Source organism: Triplophysa rosa, linkage group LG22, assembly GCF_024868665.1.
Source record: "Triplophysa rosa linkage group LG22, Trosa_1v2, whole genome shotgun sequence".
Classification (NCBI taxonomy): Eukaryota; Metazoa; Chordata; class Actinopteri; order Cypriniformes; family Nemacheilidae; genus Triplophysa; species Triplophysa rosa.
This window is the reverse complement of record NC_079911.1, coordinates 7,856,728-7,874,522: the sequence shown is the minus strand read 5'-3', so window position 1 is coordinate 7,874,522 and position 17,795 is coordinate 7,856,728. Positions and strand designations below refer to the sequence as shown.

The window sequence follows — 17,795 nt, the reverse complement described above, 5'->3', positions numbered from 1 at the left end:
TGCTCACCCAGACCTGCCTGAAACGCCTCGTGTAACCACACCCCCACAAATCTACATCAGTTCGTGGTATGATTTGACTAAGACCGCCCAAATGTAAACACAAGTAAGGTGGGTGTACCTGTCAGTACAATTGCTTTGGAACCTGATGTTCCAAATATGGTAAGAGGCGTCACATTTTGCTTGCAGTATTCGCTTGCAGTATTCGACCAATCACTACGCACTGGAGAACTGGCCAATCATAGCACACCTCGCTTTTCAGAGCGATGAGCTTTGTAAAAAATCTGTGCGTTTCAGAGAGGCGGGGCAAAGAGGAGATACAAACATGCACGGTATGTGGAAAATACAGCATTTCTGAACCTTAAATCATGTATACACATTGCATTACATCTAAAACAAACGAAAATATTCCTTTTAGCCGTGTCATATGACCCCTTTAAATCGAGTAATTACTTAAACAATACATTAAATAAGTTACTTATTAGCAGTGGACATCATTGGTGGTGTGATGGTGTTGCTGTTATTAAGAGACCCATCAAAATGATCAGTGAAAGTGACCTATCTGTCAGTTATGGTGACCCATAACCGAAATGTGACCTCTGCATTTAACCCATCCAGTGAGTAGTGAACACAGCGCCCGGGGAGCAAACGGGGGTTAGGTGCCTTGCTCAAGGGCATGTCAGTCGCTACTGTACCTGCTGGCCCTGAATATCGAACCGGTGACCTTCTAGTTACGAGTCCGACTCTCTGACCACTAGGCCACAACTGCCCCCTAGCAGACCTAAATCAATAACCAATAACACAGTGTAAACAAATCTATTAAATCAACTACATGTCTGTAAATACAATAAAGTACCTTTGCTAAGCTCTCTAGACTTACTTTACAATCTACCATTACAATGTTTGTTTAGACAACGCAGGTGGGTCACTAATGTACAACAAGTGAAACCTTACTGGATGCTGCTCATCACTGTGATATGGACTATTTAAAAGACACCTTATGTAGACTGGGAATAAGGATTGACAGCCTGAATCAGCCTATCCTAAATCACTTCTCAAGAACCATCACTATTCAGATGGATTTTATTCTCATAAAGAAGTACATCTTTACATAATCTACCTACTGCTAATGCAGCTGTTCATTTTTCATCATGTCAGACAGGAACTAACAGTAATTTTACAAGACGTAATGGCACCAGTCAACAGGGGATTGAACACCTTACTGGAACTTCGGGTGCAAAATTCATCCTGTACATGTAGCAGACAGACTCCGTCTTAGGTTATCAAACTGTGACATCTGTGTCTGAGGACGTCGTGATATGAGTGAAGGAGATAGAGGTGCTGTATTTAGAACTGCGGTGATCAGAAGAGACAAAGGATGGTCACCCTGCCAGTGCTTCAATGAATCACATTTACCCTTTACGACAGATTTTGTCTACAGGAGTGCAAGTTGACCTCCAGTGTCCACAGATTACAAAAACAGACATAATAAGAGAAACATGTCTACAGTTTGTATATTTGATGTTTTAAATATGACATGTATTTATATAAGCATACTACATACTATATTTTGGAACACAGCCCATGTTTATTGCTCTTTGCCAATCTAAAAGGATTATATCCACTAATTTTATATATTTATTAGGGATGTAACAATATTATCAATTCCATGGTATCGCAATAGCAAAATTGTCTCAATATTATCGTGGTCACATCAGAGGTTGCACCATACTTTTTCGTTGTCCGTCATTTTGACGAACAGGCTCGTAAGATATCCATCAAAATCTATTTTTACCAGTCACTTTGTTGCAAGGTGATGTTACATGCTAATTAGCATGTTTGTGACATTCTCGCTGTGTACATGCGTTTACTCTCTGAACTAACTGTGTTTTAATACAACTAAATACCCAATAAAGTCGTTTATATATTTAATGTTTCTGTTGTCAGACCAGGGCCGGCGCCAAGGGGGGGCACTCGCGGGCCATGACCCCCCACAAGGTTGTTGTGCCTCCCCACATGACACAGTTTTAAATTCATGTAATACATACTGAAAACAATTAATAAAAAGTTTTAACGTTTAAAGAATTTGAAACAAAGTGGAAATGAAAATGGTAGCCTAGCCTACTTTGTAAAAAAGATTAATCTAGTCCGGTTGTTGTGATGATGCGTCATTACGCAGCGTATTGATGTATGTATACGTGTGGAGGGAAGCCGCTAGCAATTAGCAAAGTTACAGACACTCGATGCTTCACAAACGGAAGGCTCAGTTAGTTCAGCTTTGGAAAAGGAAAATTTACAACCGAATGGAAGGACACAGTTTTAAGGATGTTTAATGTTCGCACGCGGCGCCTTCAGCTTTTTTAAAAGGTAAGTTACGTGTGTTTCATTACTTTTAGCAAGCCTTGGTGCGAAGGAGCATTATATCACAGCATAGGTTAGAATTGTCAACCTGTTGTTTTAGCTGTGACTGTGTGTGCTAATATTGTTTAATTTGTGTTATTATTGTTCACTTGTACGGAAAATAGAATCCTGCACGAGTTGTAAGTGTACCCTTGCACAAATGTGGTAGTTTTGACTTTTTTTGTATTAATGATGCTGATTGTGTGCCCTCCCACTGGGAGCCACTTGCCCCCCTGTTAGTCGTGGTCTGGCGCCAACTCTGTGTCAGACATAAAATAATAATTACAGACAAATATTTATAATCATATGTCCAGTCAGTCAGTAACAATGACATTAGATTGAAAGTCGTGCTGGGTGACACGAAAAAAGGGGGAAATTCGTGTCAGTAAACACAAATTAATAGATTACAGTCGTCAGGACGGCCTTCAGATTTTTCCATCACTGGTAAAAAAATCCGTCAATGACGGAGAATTTTCGGTTAACGCGACCCCTGGGTCACATTTACATTTTACATTTATTAATTTGGCAGATGCTTTTATCCAAAGCGACTTACAAGTAGGAGAGCATATAAACATTTTGTCAGGATGCTAAACAGTACCATTTGTTTACAAGACCATGTAGGGAGTTTTAACTAAGTCATTTGACGTATCTCATACTATAACTCATACCTCAAAGAAACAGTTATGATTAGAGGATAAAGAAAAGAGGACAGGATATGACATGGTTAATTTGTACATCATTGCAATGATCAATAATCGTTTATTAAACACTTATGGCACTTTTTTCCAAGTCTTCATTTGTCTTTTTAAATATCGCAATAAATATTGTACAGCAGGCATTACACCGAGGTATTACCGTACCATGAGATTTTGATATCGTTACATCCCTAATATTTAATCATGAACATTTTTTGTTGTTTATTTTCTTGAAATGCTCAAGTATACTTGAACAACAACAGCAAACACACACATACACACTCTCAAAGACAAGCCAAAACTCATTTCACTGCCTGCTCTTGTCTTTTACACAGTAGCTGCCAAAAAAAGAGACTCGAGGGAAACAAAAGCATGTGTGGATTAGAGTTGTGTAGAGTGGCTCTTCTCTAGCACGTCATGAGGACGGGCCCCATCGCCGCGATCTTCAGTGACCCCAATTCATTTGAGACTGAACCCGGGCGCCAGCGCCGGGTTTTTACCGCGCCGGCGACCCGCTGCCCACACACTGTCAACAAACCTGAGCTGCCATTTGGTCTGAAGTGAGATCAGCCTCCCTAACTCCAAATCATGACATTCTCCAGCATACGTGAGTCATAAAGAAGGTCTCAGCTTAAAAAAATAAAGAGATACAGTACAACAATGCGAGCTGAAGGAAGAGCCAAGCTTGTTTTTATGAGTACAGATTTTAGTTGAGTCATCCGCTCTCGTGTATTTATCGTTTTTTTGTGGTGTAAATGACGAGATGTGAAGGTCAAGAGAGGTTGTGTTTTGAGTATTGGGAGATGTGTGAAACCGAAAGCTGTTGCTATGGCGCCTTGTTTGTAAGATACAGTTAAAAACCTTTGTGTAAAAAAGTTTCACTGTTTCACAGATGGTTTATAGTCTTATTTTAAAAAATGTATAACAATGTTCTTGTAAAAATATGTGGCACAACTGTAGTGTGAATAAACACAAGATGTTGACTTTGATATTACCTGGTCTCTTTGCCCAAGTGGCACATCCACCGGCTTGTCGTCGTTGACATCTCTCTTCGGCCGCACGAACGCCGGAGGAGTGAGTTGATGTGACTTCTTTAGATCCTCTGGCTCCACCCCCTTCCCATCTCGTAGACGCCCCCAAGCCTCCTGATTGGCCTTATTTTCCTCTCTGAGCAGGGCAGAGGCCTGCTGAGCAGGTAAAGACCCCTGCTTGTTGTCCTTCTCTTTCTGTTCAGCGTGATCTGTGTTAGTTTGATTTGATCCCTCAGCAGATCCCTCTCCGTTCTCGGTCACAACGTCTTCGGTCTGGCCTGTGGAGGCTACAGTCGGCCGATCCTTCAAACCCTCTTTGAAGGCTGACACCACAATGCTGCACTTCTGCACCTTCTCCACCTGCTGTTTCTTGGACATCAGCACACCCATGGCTGCAATGAAGCAACAAATCAGATATAAGGTCAACGTCAGATAGATCAGGGGTGTTAGAAGGTATAACTTCAAATCCGAGATTATATGAATATATAGGTGGTTGCGTTGGTGTTTGTATCCTGTTTCAAAACTGATAATGAGGTTTAAATCAAGACACGCTCTAAATCACATTGCAACAGCATACGCCTACATGCTGGATCAAGCTAAAAGTGTTGAAAAACACCTTGCTAACATTATCCTCAGATCTGGGGCCGGTTGCATAAACTGCTTAGACTAGTCTTAGAAGTTAGTCATCTATTTTTTTTCTTCAAGACTGGTCATACCTACTTTAAATCAGTTACATAAAAAGGTAGATTGGGCTAATTGAAATATGAAAAGTAAGACAGATTAGTCCTAACTAATTGCTAGTCAGTGAGACTATCTTAAATTAGCGGCTAAGTTTATGCAACTGGGCCCTGGTCCGTGCTGCGACTCGTGATTGATCACAGAAGACCTTTTTGTTTTGGTGCTCTACCATCACAGTTCATCAATCACAGCTAATGGCCACATGGGACAACGTGAGATTGCAGTGTGAACAGAGAGCAGATCCAATGCAAAGCTCTTGACTCATGAAAGCTCTTGATTCAAAACCAGAGTTATGAGGGAGTGATTTCAAATCCATATTATTTATCATATAGACAGTTTTCAAGCAACAAACAAAGATTACTGCGCATGCACGACTTTGTGGCCCAAACTTAAATTACGGTGCACATCCGTAAAGAATAGAGTCCCTGTAGATTATTTCTGATAACAAGCAAAAGAAATGACAAGTATCTAGAAAGTTAAAAGTATGTCTAGCCAGTCCTATTTTGGGTTTCCAGTAGATGAACCGTTACTTGGCTAAACTTAAAATATGACAAAATTACAGGACCCATTCAACAAATTGATTATTTAATAAAATAATATACAATAAAATTCAACAAATTGTTCATTTAATACAATTATTATAATATAAATTAATATAAATTGAATTAAATAAATAGTTATATTATTAGCCACTAGCCAGACTGGTCAACAAACACAGACCAGAAGTTAACTTCGGGCCAGGCGCGTGCGTCCGATAATACCTTCAATAATAATTCAATAAATAATATAATTTATATTATGATATTATTGTCTTCATATTATTATTAGCGATATAATAATAATAATATAACAATGATAATAACAATGATAATAATAATAACAATAATAATAATAATAAATTAAATAATTAAGCCATATTGATATGTACTATTAATAATTGTTAATAAAAAATTAATTTACTGAATTTAAACTGAGGTGGAAAATAGGATTAGAAATGTAAAATGTAACAATAAATGTAATACATAATGAATTATCCATAAACAAATTATACATATAATAGTCTACAGTCACACCAATATTTGTCACCACATGTCAACTATAGACTGAGTGAATTCATGTACATTTTATTATATTTAATACATTTTATTATATAATACTTTTTATCACCATGGTGGAAGAATTGAGTGGAATGCTCTCATTTTCACCAGATATTGAAGTCAATATAAAATGACATTTTGTGTTACTACATACAGTGCAGTATGGCAAAATATGTTTGCATTAAAAGAGTTTATTGTTTTGAAAGTATTTAATTAATGTAGATAAACACTGTATATGTCTAGTAAGATGAGAAAAATCTGTATCTGCATATCAAGAAAGAAACAATTATTATTAATAAAAATTGCCTATATAATAAATATTTGTTGCTAAACTACAGTTTATTAAATTCATCTATGTGTAAATCCAATTGTGATTTACCATCCGATGGGGTGTGTGGCCAATTCACATTACAACTCAAAAACTGAAACTAAACCTTAGAATTCTTTCAAGCCCAAAGCACAAATACTGCACTAAACTGCATTTAAAGTGTTTCACTTAATTGAACAAATTCTTGTATTGGACATCGAGGATTCAGCAAAGCAGACGTCAAATAATCTTGAATGCTAGTTCTTTAATCGGTTTAATGGTGTGAAAATGCTTCAGATGTCATTCCCTCGATTTCTAAATACCACCCGGGTGCATTTTGAATTGTGAATTTCAATAGATTTCTCCTTCCACACTTCAAACATTCAAACTCTACTATCAACCCAAGCTTTGGCTCATCAAGCTCAATCTCTCTCTCTCTCCGGAATAAGTCACACTATACAATTGCTGTGTCCCTATAGGCACAGCTCTGCAGACAGACTTTAATTATGAGTGAAATCAAGGAGGCGGTTCTTAGGCTCATTTTATCACAAGCCTGGGAGTGGCGTACAGATTATTACAGTAATAACTCCTAGCTCTGTCATGTATATTACACTGTTACAGCTCAACACTCTGTGTTGGCATTCGGGGCTGATAGATGCCACATCATTTGGCTGAGTGAGGTGTGGTTAGCGTCTTGTTACTGAATTAATAATGTGCATCATTTGTGCAATCTCTATACAGGCAGTAAGCATACTGTATGTTACTGTTTGATATTGACATTAGTTCATAAAGGTCCAGTGTGTAATTTTTGGAAAGATCTATTGACAGAAATGCAATATAATATACATAGCTATGTCTTCAGAGGTGTATAAAGACCTTACTTAATGAAGCATTACGTTTTTATTACCTTAGAATGAGCTATTTCTATTTAAATACACTGCAGGTCACCTTGCATGGAATTCTCCATGTTGTTTCTACAGTAGCCCTAAACGGACAAACTGCTCTACAGAGCGTGTTTCGTAAATATGTTATCTCGTTCGGCAAAGAAGTGAAAACGCGAAGACATCTTTGTTCTGTAAGAGCCACCACAGTGCTTCGAAGTGGGGTGGAGTGAGCCGTTGGTTGCAATTCGCAACCTCACTGCTAGATGCCGCTAAAATCTCCACATTGCTCCTTTAAAGGCAAAGTATGCAAGTACGGCAATTTTTCCACTAAATTTTTTATTTGTTTTTCAACTTTGGCCCATACCCAAAATCATTCCTTCATTTTGCTCAAACAAACCAAGGGTCTCAGCAATTCAAGCGGAGTTAAACAGTAGAGCTAAATTCTGTTGCAATGACTGATCTTGCCTCTTGAGACGAAACTCGGGTTCAACATCTGCAGTGAAGCCCAGCTGTTCATTCAAAATCTTACGCTTTTTGACCATATTTGATTTTTTTTTACTAATTTGTTACAATAGTTTAGACCAGTGGTCACCAACATTTTTGGGCCCATGATCCCCGACCTTGGAATTGTTGAAAGGCAAGATCTACCACTCAAAAAGTTGAAAATAAAAACAGCCAAGATTGAACCTCCAGCTTATGGCCTTTTATTTAGCCTATAATTGTGGGTCTGTTTGAATTACCTGAAATTCTTTGTTCCACTTTTCAGATGCAACTAAGCAAACTCTGTAACATGTAGAGTTGCCACTTTCAGTGTGCCAAAATGAGGTGAAAAACTCCAAATCAAACACCAGCTCAAGGACTAATTCACACATGACAGCTTGACATTAAAACGTGGTTAAGAATAAGTTTAACAAGACCCTAATTATTTAGGTATTTACTGTATAAAGATTTGTTATTTATGATGCATTTATTTGGTTTACTTGTATTAAGTAAATACAGTATATAGATGGAAATGTTATAAATAGGCCCTAATAATAACAACAAGGTCAATTATTTAAGCTAAATCATTTATCTATTTACTTTTACCCATCTAATAATGTCTTGGTAATAAGTATCTGTTTCACAAAATAGCTAAAGGTCTGACAATGTAGTATGGAATGGGCGATCATATTAGGCTAATTGAAAACATAAATAGGACGTCAGCAGATGTCATCTCCTGCATGAGATTGTACTGAAAACTGCAGTTTACCATCATTCACAATTACAACTTTGTGAATAGACTGATGTTGTCTTTCAGACAAACTCAACATTAAAATGCGCCGCTTTTAATGTTATATTATTGATGTTATATTCGCTGAAGACAGAGAGCCGCGACTCCTGATACGCGGACAGCATGAAATGCCTGCATCATCCACACTCGCGGCGCTTGCTTGCGCATCCAGTGTCAAAGCACAAAAACACGTACAACAACGAACAAGTGGCATTTTAATGTCATATGAATAAACAGTTTTTAAATGTAATGCACCGCAACAGTATGGTGACCTCCAAATGACAGTTACGCCACTGCATGCGCGAGTCATTTTGCGTTTGATGACTGACCACCGACATTAGAAACTCTGAAGAGCGATCACACGCAGTCGCGAATCACAATGAAATGTGATTAATGATAACGGTCGCATTAAAAACTCACGCAGTGAATCATTATTTACACAGCCGTGAAAAGATTAATGCAGAACTTAAAAACATACAACCACTGAATGAAGAGAAAGAGAGATGCGCTTGCAAAACTGAACATTGATCAGGCACAATATATTTGTCTATTAATTTTCCTATTAGCCTACTTTCGGGGATCGACAGGTAACGTGTCAAAGATCGACCAGTCGATCGCGATCGACGGGTTGGCGACCACTGGTTTAGACATTTAAATGCTTCATACGGGACAGAAAAGAAACATTCTTGGACACATATTAATATTGGTTTTGTAAAGGTATTTTGTTTTAAAACAGCTGAGTGCTTTTCATGCTGAAAATTGTAAAGTTAACATAGCCGCTACTTGGCGTAAGGGGCACGTAAATCGAAATCGGACTCTGAGAAAAGTGGAATGAACTGGTGTGCTCGAGGATCAAGTTCTTCCACAAAAGCGTTGATTATATTAGCTTGGAAATGTGTAAACGTAATTTTGCTTCCTGACGCCCAGAAATTGTTTAGAAGCCAGACAATCAGATTGGAATCGGCGGTTTTATGCGGCTATTCCGGTATGCATCAGGCTGTCAACAGTCTGGGGCGAAAACAATAACCGTTACCTAGACGTGCCCTATGAATACTCTATGAATACATATTGATGGATGAAGACTCCTCGGAGGCATAAGAAAAGAGTCACAGCAGGTCACAGTTTAAAATAATAAAATTTGAGAATGTCTCTGGCTACAATCACTAAGTCAATTTCTATTTGATAATAACTAAAACCCTCATGACCTCTCGACAGAAATTGTATTGTAACGGGATTCTAATGTCGATTATAACTCTACGGTCCCATTGTGTGTCACGTACATTATTAAAGGAATCCAAGGGGTTAATGAATGTCCTCTAAAGTGAAACACTATGTTTGTGAGTAAACAAGAGTAATATTTTGAGCTTATTTAGCCATGATAAGTCACATTAGACTTTGAATATAGGTTCAAAGGTTTATATGAGAGAACAACTTCTGTATGGCGACAAGCCTGCTCCAAAACATTGAATCTAATTGGTTCTCGCATGTCTCAATGAAACTCATTGGTTTAGAGACATACAAGATCCAATGAGATTCAATACGAGACACACAAGAACCAATTAGATTGTGAGGGTTAGGTGCATGATGTAGCACCTAACCCTGATGTAGCACAAAATGTTTAAAGGGATTGTTCACCCAAAAATAAAACTTCAGTCAAATTCTGTTAAGAAATTTATAAAGGTTTGAAACAACCTGAGGGTGAGTAAATGATGAAAGAATTTTAATTTTAGGGTGAACTATTCCTTTAAACAGTTGCTTGACCAATGTTTTTTTTGGATATTTCTTAAGTAAAGATTATAAATACTATTAAAATAAGAAAGCACAACACGGTGTGGTGTGGTGTGGTGGCCTTGTAATACATAATAGGGTAATATGTATTTATTTATTTAGTAGTGTTGTTAAAAAACATAGGACATTACACAATAAATTGAGTTAGGTGAACTACTTGGCCCCAAAGCTGAGCAAACTTCAAAATGTCTGGTTGCCAGACAGTTTAAAAAAGTTCTAAACCTTTTTTGCAGTGTACCTCATAGCTAAAATACAAAAAAATGCCTTGACAGATTAACTAAAAATGTGCTGCTTTTTTTATAACAGATGAGCTACCCAAAAATGTGATGTGACTATCCCAAAAATGAAGGCTAATTATTTCATTTTCATAAGGTAAGTTTGCACATTTAGGGGATAAATCTTTCAGCGATATGAAGGATGCACCAAGTTAGCAATTTCACAGAAATAAATAAGAAGCCTATTTTTCTCATAAACTGTCACTAACACAGCTCATGACCTTCTTGAAAAATTCAGATGACTCTTCTAAAAACGAAATGAAGTTGGGGAACACAGATACAGTGTAGAAAACCCTTGAGAGAGGAGCACTTTATCAAGTAAAGACATTTAGAAGCTCCAGAAGCCAATTAGCTTTACTTGTAACACCACAAAATAGAGAGTGGGAAACTAGATTATTAGATCTCGTTCATCTTTGAGATAGATTAATATCAATGCTTTCTTATATATAGTCATGATGGTATACCTGTACTGTATGATATTTAGTCTGATAAAATGAGGCTGAGATGAGAATTAATAGCCAATTTAGTTAAGGACACCTGGGAAACCATGGCTTCTTATTATCATGCAGTATGAGGCATCTGTCTGCACAGATGTTTAGCAGAAGACTGTCATGGTTTAGGAGATTTTGGTTTACCCTTTCTTCTTTTTAATGTTCAAGTAAATCTTTCTGCCTATTTAAAATGTCTCTCTAACATATATAACTGATCTCTAGGCATTATAATTGTTCCAACATTAAGGTCTGATTATTGAAAGGTTTAGCGTCAGATTTGTTTGCTGTAACAAAAACTCCTAAGCTCTCTGCAGTTGCTCCCTTTTTGTTGTCCAAATACACTTAATATCCTGTACAACTCTCTTATTTGAATAAGTGCTGGAAATGGCAGAGATTTACTGGGGAGCTCTAGTTGGCGACGCTTTATATTTTTAAACCATATTCAGAAAATGCCACTTCATGTATGCAGGGGCATAGCTACATGGTGGCCATGGGTGGCCATGGCTACCACTGAATGACGCATGGCCACCTATCTGGCCACCTCTGTTGTGCGAAGCATTTTTAAGATGTGTGTCGGAGTTTACGGAGTGCTGCGCAGATCATTTAGCGTATGCACTGAAAGTAACGCGAGAACATTACTCTCGCGTTAATATGATGTCATATGCTGATGCACTGACGCAAACAGTCTGAGCGCTATAGCTGATCAGCTGCTAACCGCTTCGTGACAGTGTACTGTCTGTGTACCATGGAAGTTCATCGCGAGCAGAAGGATCAGGTCAGTAAAATCAGTCTTGTTTAACTAGATTTCATTCATTAATTACATTTTCGCGAAAGTTTAAGTTGATGTACAGCAATGTTTATTTTCTATAAAAAATGCTAACTTACTGCAAATGATAGCTAGCAAATTATTTTAAAATAATGTTAGCACATGAAAGCATTGCAAATAAATTGTTTACTTTAAATTCTTTGTGTATGTTTTTGACCAGCAAACTATGTGTAATGAAGAATTGGTGTAAATTACAGTAGAAGTTAAAGAATTTCTGTCAGTAAGGATATTTTAGTCACCCTAATAAAATCACTGGGTCTTACCTGGCCACCTCTAAAAAATAGTTCTGGCTACGCCCCTGCATGTATGTATGAAATGTACATTGCGTTTGGAGGCTATTTAAAGGATAAAACATCCTTTACATTATGAGGTGGAACTCCGTCCACCCTTGAAATTCACTGCCTGGACTCCGTTCCCCGGGGTCTACTCAAACCACCAACCCCCAACCCCCCAACACCCTTTTCCAACACTGCACATAATACAAATTTCATCAGAAGTCACAATGGACCATTTATGTAGAAACACAATAATAAGCAAAACTTAAATTGATTGCATCTCACATTCCGTCTGGATTGTCTGGAATCTGTTGTGTCTGGTTAAATCACAGTGTTTAGTGGATGACTAAATTCAGTCTTCATATCAACGACCTTTAAAAAAAAAAGAATCAGAAAAATGTCTAAGAAAATTCAAGTTAGTTCAAAGAATACCTCAAGCATTATTTGTTTGCAGTTGCCACTTTTTTTTTTTACTTTTTATCTGACTTCCAAGCTTCCAAACTTTTTAGGACCACTGTATAGATAAAGTTGTTTGTGCACCAGCCCCTCATATATAACCATCTAAATTATCTCTAAATTAAATTTTTCCTCCGTCCTCATGCAGTGTATTATATTACTACATTGGAAATGTTGAATGAGTGAGTGATTTCAGACGCAGCGTGAGTCTGAGAGACAATACACCTGCAAGTCTTTGTTTTTCATCTAGTATAACTGTAATAACATGTTTCACGAATTCGCTTCACGCATCAGTCGTTTCTGACCGAAATTCCAACAAATGCTGTCTTTCATCCTCTGTGCCTGTGGATAACCGTTCTGTGAATAGGACAGCTACAAAGCATTCTTTTTTCCATGGGAATGCTTCCCATTGATGTGGATATGCCCAGAGCGGCACAGGGCTGGAACTAATCACGCTAACAAGTTCACCGAGGCCACCTTCAGCCAGAGAGCAGAATCACAAACTCCCACCCGACAAACAAGAAAGCAAAGTTTAAAAATAAAACAGAGCTAATGAGTAATGAAGTTATTAAGCGTATAATCTCATCTCTGTCCAATACGGGTGTACTCGAACAATGCAGAGAAACATTTGATGAGTTCTCGGTTATTTTACAACTTTGCATTCGTATCAGTTTTCCCCAAAATTGCTTATAGGAAATAAAAAGAGTCACAAATGAGTCGATTGTTGACATACAGTGAGAGTTAAGAAACGCATGCTAGTTCAGCATATTAAAGTTGAGATTTAAAATTTTTGTATCGTGTCTGACCTTGTGACCAAAAGAAAGCATTCTGGCTAAACTATGAGTACAGGGAGTTAAAATTCCACTCGCACGCTGGCCTATAGGCACAGGAGGAATTTGAATGTAAATGCCTGTAGAGAGAGGAGCCCCCACGTTGACATTCAGTTCCTGTCAGGCACAGAGTTTGTGCCAGGCAATCTTCTGAGAGGAGCTGACAATGAGCCCTGTGAGAAAGACAAGGAATAGGGACTATCTGCAGGGTTCCAAAGCCGATAGTCATGGTGCATTGTGGGTAAGAGGGCGGACAGGAAAGAACTGAGCAGGAAATGGCAAAGAATGTATTTTCTTTTGAGGGAATAGAACGTGGTTGCGCTCATTGCTCGTTTTTTTATGCTTCAGACAAAATCAATATGAAAGTGCCATAAACATTGAATGACAAGTGTTTTGAAATATAGAGAAAGGGTGAAATATGAGGATTCTTGTGATTTAAATAGATCAAATCAGAGTTAACATCTTATTGGCAAATTAGATTTCAGTCTTACCCAAAGCCAGCCAAAGAATTATATAGGCAAGCTAAACATAATTTACTTTTATGGTTAAAATACTTTTTTTGTTCAATGTTCACTGTAATTGAAAAGAGCGAACAGCACATTTGTTACAAAACTGCCCACAGAAACAAGTCATGCAGGTTTGGAATGACATGAATGGCATCTTTCTTTATATCAAATATTTCACATGAATCAGATCAAATTAATTATGGAAATTACCGATGTTACTGTTACTAAAATCATAACAAATACAAAAGATGCATTCGATATATACACATGCTGGGTTAACATGTTTGGGTCAAAAAATCATATTTGACCCAGCCATGGGTTGACACAACACAACCCAACACTTTGGGTACGTTTTTTGGTGCTCCCTTTTTGAAGGGTTGAAAATGACCCAGCCTTTTTTATGCATTAGTACATTTTGTTATAATTCTTTTTTCAAGCTTTTCAGACTTAAAAAGTTTTCTTTTTCACAATTAGTATTTTTAGGGCGGATTTTACCTTAAGATACTAATAACTAGCTGAACATTAAACAGCACTTGCTCCTAAGACAGTGAATAGATATCTAAAGCTACAGTTCACTAAGATACTATAGTGCCTTGTAAGCCATAACTAGATAAAAGCAATAAAATGTGTTACGTAACGCTATACAGTATAACAAATCAATTCACCAAATGTTAAATCATCTCTCATTTGAAAGTCACTTTGGATAAGCATGCCTGCTAAATGAATACAATAGATTTTATAAAATAGATTTCTATGAGTAAATAGACTTTCCCTTAGCTTAGTTCATTTCTGACACTATAGTAAGGGGCGGACTTACCATTATGCAAAGGTAGGTAATCGCCTGGGGCCCCGAGCTACCAGGGGCCCCCAAAAGGAAGGGGTGGACTTAACCAATAAGCCATGTCAGCAGCCACGTAGAGCCCCAAGTAATCATCAAAATAGTCGGGATATCCCTGTTAACGTTTTACGTTATTACATCTGTACGAAGGCACTCCCCCATTATAGATTAGAGTGGACCATTCCATTAGCACCGTATATGCGCGAGACGAGTTCGACACCAGCAAGCGAAAGTTAACGCAGCGGCGGAATTAGTAAAACTGCCCACAGCGAGAGTGTCATTGTGTGGTACATTAGCTGCAAAATGAAGTAAAAGTCGCAGGGAAATAAAACAACAAAGACCGCAGCTACACCAGCTAATTGGTAGGAGAGGGCCAGTTCAAGGGTAGAAAGGTTGTTTGACTCCACTGCGCAGACCGATTGGCACATAAAGACATAATATAATAACGTCAGTACAGTGCTAACGATTCGTACTGTATGCACTAGTACAGAAATTTGGTCACATTTAAATGGATGAAAGGTCGTTAACCACAAAAAACACGGAGAGAGGGGCACACTTTGTATATTATCACTTTGTAAACAGGGTTTTTCCTGCATAAAGAAATTGGAGGCGGCCGCCTCAATCAAATTTCGTGCCGCCTTAGACTCTCGTCAAAAATATGTCGAGTGTCTTCACAAAAAACACTGCGTGCATTATTAAACAGATTGTCATTTGTAACTGCAGTTACGAAACAATGGAGGCGCTGAAGAGTTCAGTAAAAGAGCTATATTAGGCGCTGTATTAGCTGTTTCACGGCTGTTCAGGAGTTTTACGTTCAATTGACATTTTCTTGAATTTCTTGAAAAGATTTCCTAAATTAACTTGCTGTACATCATTATGATGTTTTTAGCTGTGAAGTTGGCTCGTTGAATCAGCGTTATTCTGTACACAGCGAGTTCGCCAGTGTGAACGCACATTGCGATCAGAACGACTCGCAAACAAATGACTCCTTTGAACCAATTCGTTTACACCGAATGTAAGAGATCAGTGAATCGTTCAAAGATCAGTGAACTACAACAGAACGTAGGGTGTGAATGAACTTTGCTCATTTAGTTAGACTGGTTACTTATGGGCTAAAAAGGCTTATATTAAAATTTTCAACTTTTCTGCTTGATGGAATCAATTTAATGCTTTATATAACTTATTAGTTTTCATTCCATCAAATTTTTTTAGAACTTTAATATAAGTGCTTTGTTAGGACACTTATCCCATGTTTTTCATTTGGGAATTCATTATTATATATATTTTTAATTAGTCAGTATCTGAGTTTAATAAGCTTAGTTTTCCCCTGTCACTTTGACTGGGGCTGAAAAGTTGTGTGCTTTGAGGAGGAAGAAAAATAAGGGTTGCAGTAAAGTAAAATGGTGCATAGTTGGGGCCCCCATACATGGATTTGCCTAGGGCCCCCAAATCACTAAATCTGCCCCTGCCTATAGTGAGCACTAAAGACAGCTACAAAAGACCAGTTGGTAGTTGTAGCCTATATTAGAAAAATGTGTGGAAAAACATAATAAAAAAATCCTTATTGTGTATATGTATATGTTATTTCAATAGGAAAAGCATCTTAAAAATAAGAATACAAGCAGGACCAAAAAGAAATACTATCATAACAATGCTCTTTCACGTTTATTAAGTATTACAATTATAGTTAATATATTCATATCCAAAATAAATGAAGCGTAATCTGCAATATCTTCCCTGAAACGTAATCACGTCTGTGTGGAAAAACATCAAGCTATCTTACTGACCACATTACATACTGGACTGTGACGTCAGAGGTGATGCACAAGGGTCTCACGAAGAGACACTGCAACTGATCTAGCAAACTTACCTCCGCAGTGCTGGATAAAGAGCGCACGCACAACTTCAATACGCAACCGAGTTATTGTGTAAAAAGGCAAATAATCACTGCAAAATCCCCCTGCACATTCATACCGCAAATATGTAGCATGTAAATTCAGTCTCATTGCAAAAGTTATTGGATAAATGTCATGAGTATTTCAGGCATTTAAATAGTCCATTGCCGTCTCTAGGACATAAGCTATCTGACATTTTTGGAGTATGATGCATAAACTCTTACGCGTAATAATGCGTGGTTCTCATTCGAACCCTTCTGTTGACCTACATCGGACGGGTAGGACAGACAACAACGGGGTATTTTTCTACACCCACACAAAACTGATGCATGAATTATCAAGCTCGTCATATTTACGTCCATGCTCCACTGCATGCTTTCATTATAAACAACACGAACGCAGCGTTAAAATTCTACGGTATTACGCACCTCTAACAACTGGGGTAAAACGCAGTATTTCGCATAACTGTCTTGACTTAAAGTGTTGCAGTTACAAGAAAACTAAGACAAACCTGGGATGAAATCGGACGGCGCTCCGGGACTTGGGACTCGTTTTCTTCTGCTCTTACGCACTGCAAACAGTCATTTCAAGGCTTCGCTTTCGTCAATGAAGGGTGAGCGTCTCAGATCGTGGCGGTCAGTACACCACAGCCTACTGTCATGTGTAACCCCGACAAGCAAATATTCCGCTACCCAAGAAAAACAATGTGGTTTAATGAAGCGCGAACGCAATGGGGCGTCTCGCATCAAGGCGCAGAACCCTGGACAGCTCCAGTTCTCAATTCCTCAGTCTAGCTATGAAAAGTGTAACTTTGCTCGGAGTAAACTCGTGTAAATGAAATGAATCGTGTTTAAAGTTGTCTGCAGCATCGTCTGACTACTAGATTTGCAGGGTTCGATCTTTTTTGAGCGTTTTCAGCGGAACTTGTTTTCAACCTGCGAAAGGAGACGTTTCATTGGTCTGTTCAAATGACGTTCACACTGGAGATGCGGTGAGCCAATACATACAAGGAGGATGTGAACAGTTTTAATTTCTTACATTTGTTTATAATGAAGATATTTTTTGATGATTTTTAGGTTTATTTGTGGTTGTCTGATTTGGGTGTTTCGATGTTGCTGCACATATTGAGACAGCCAGGTGGTAAACTAGTTGAGGACCAGTTGTCACACTTCTTAGTCCAGTACAATTTATTGAAT

General features: G+C 38.0%; 1 protein-coding gene across 2 annotated transcripts in view; it reads right to left on the bottom strand.

Annotated features, from left to right (window-relative positions):
• The window catches only part of phf24 (PHD finger protein 24), a 36,599-nt gene extending 19,040 nt beyond the window's left edge, over nt 1–17,559 (bottom strand). Inside the window, exons 1-2 of one of the 2 annotated variants that reach the window (XM_057321770.1) lie at nt 17,111–17,559; nt 4,088–4,515 (exon numbers count right to left, since the gene is read on the bottom strand). In XM_057321770.1, the coding sequence (XP_057177753.1) occupies nt 4,088–4,513 (426 nt within the window). In that variant the 5' untranslated portion in view covers nt 4,514–4,515; nt 17,111–17,559. The remainder of the gene's footprint in view (nt 1–4,087; nt 4,516–17,110) is intronic. The other variant, XM_057321771.1, reaches the window with a different exon arrangement.
• Nucleotides 17,560–17,795: the final 236 nt, after the last annotated feature.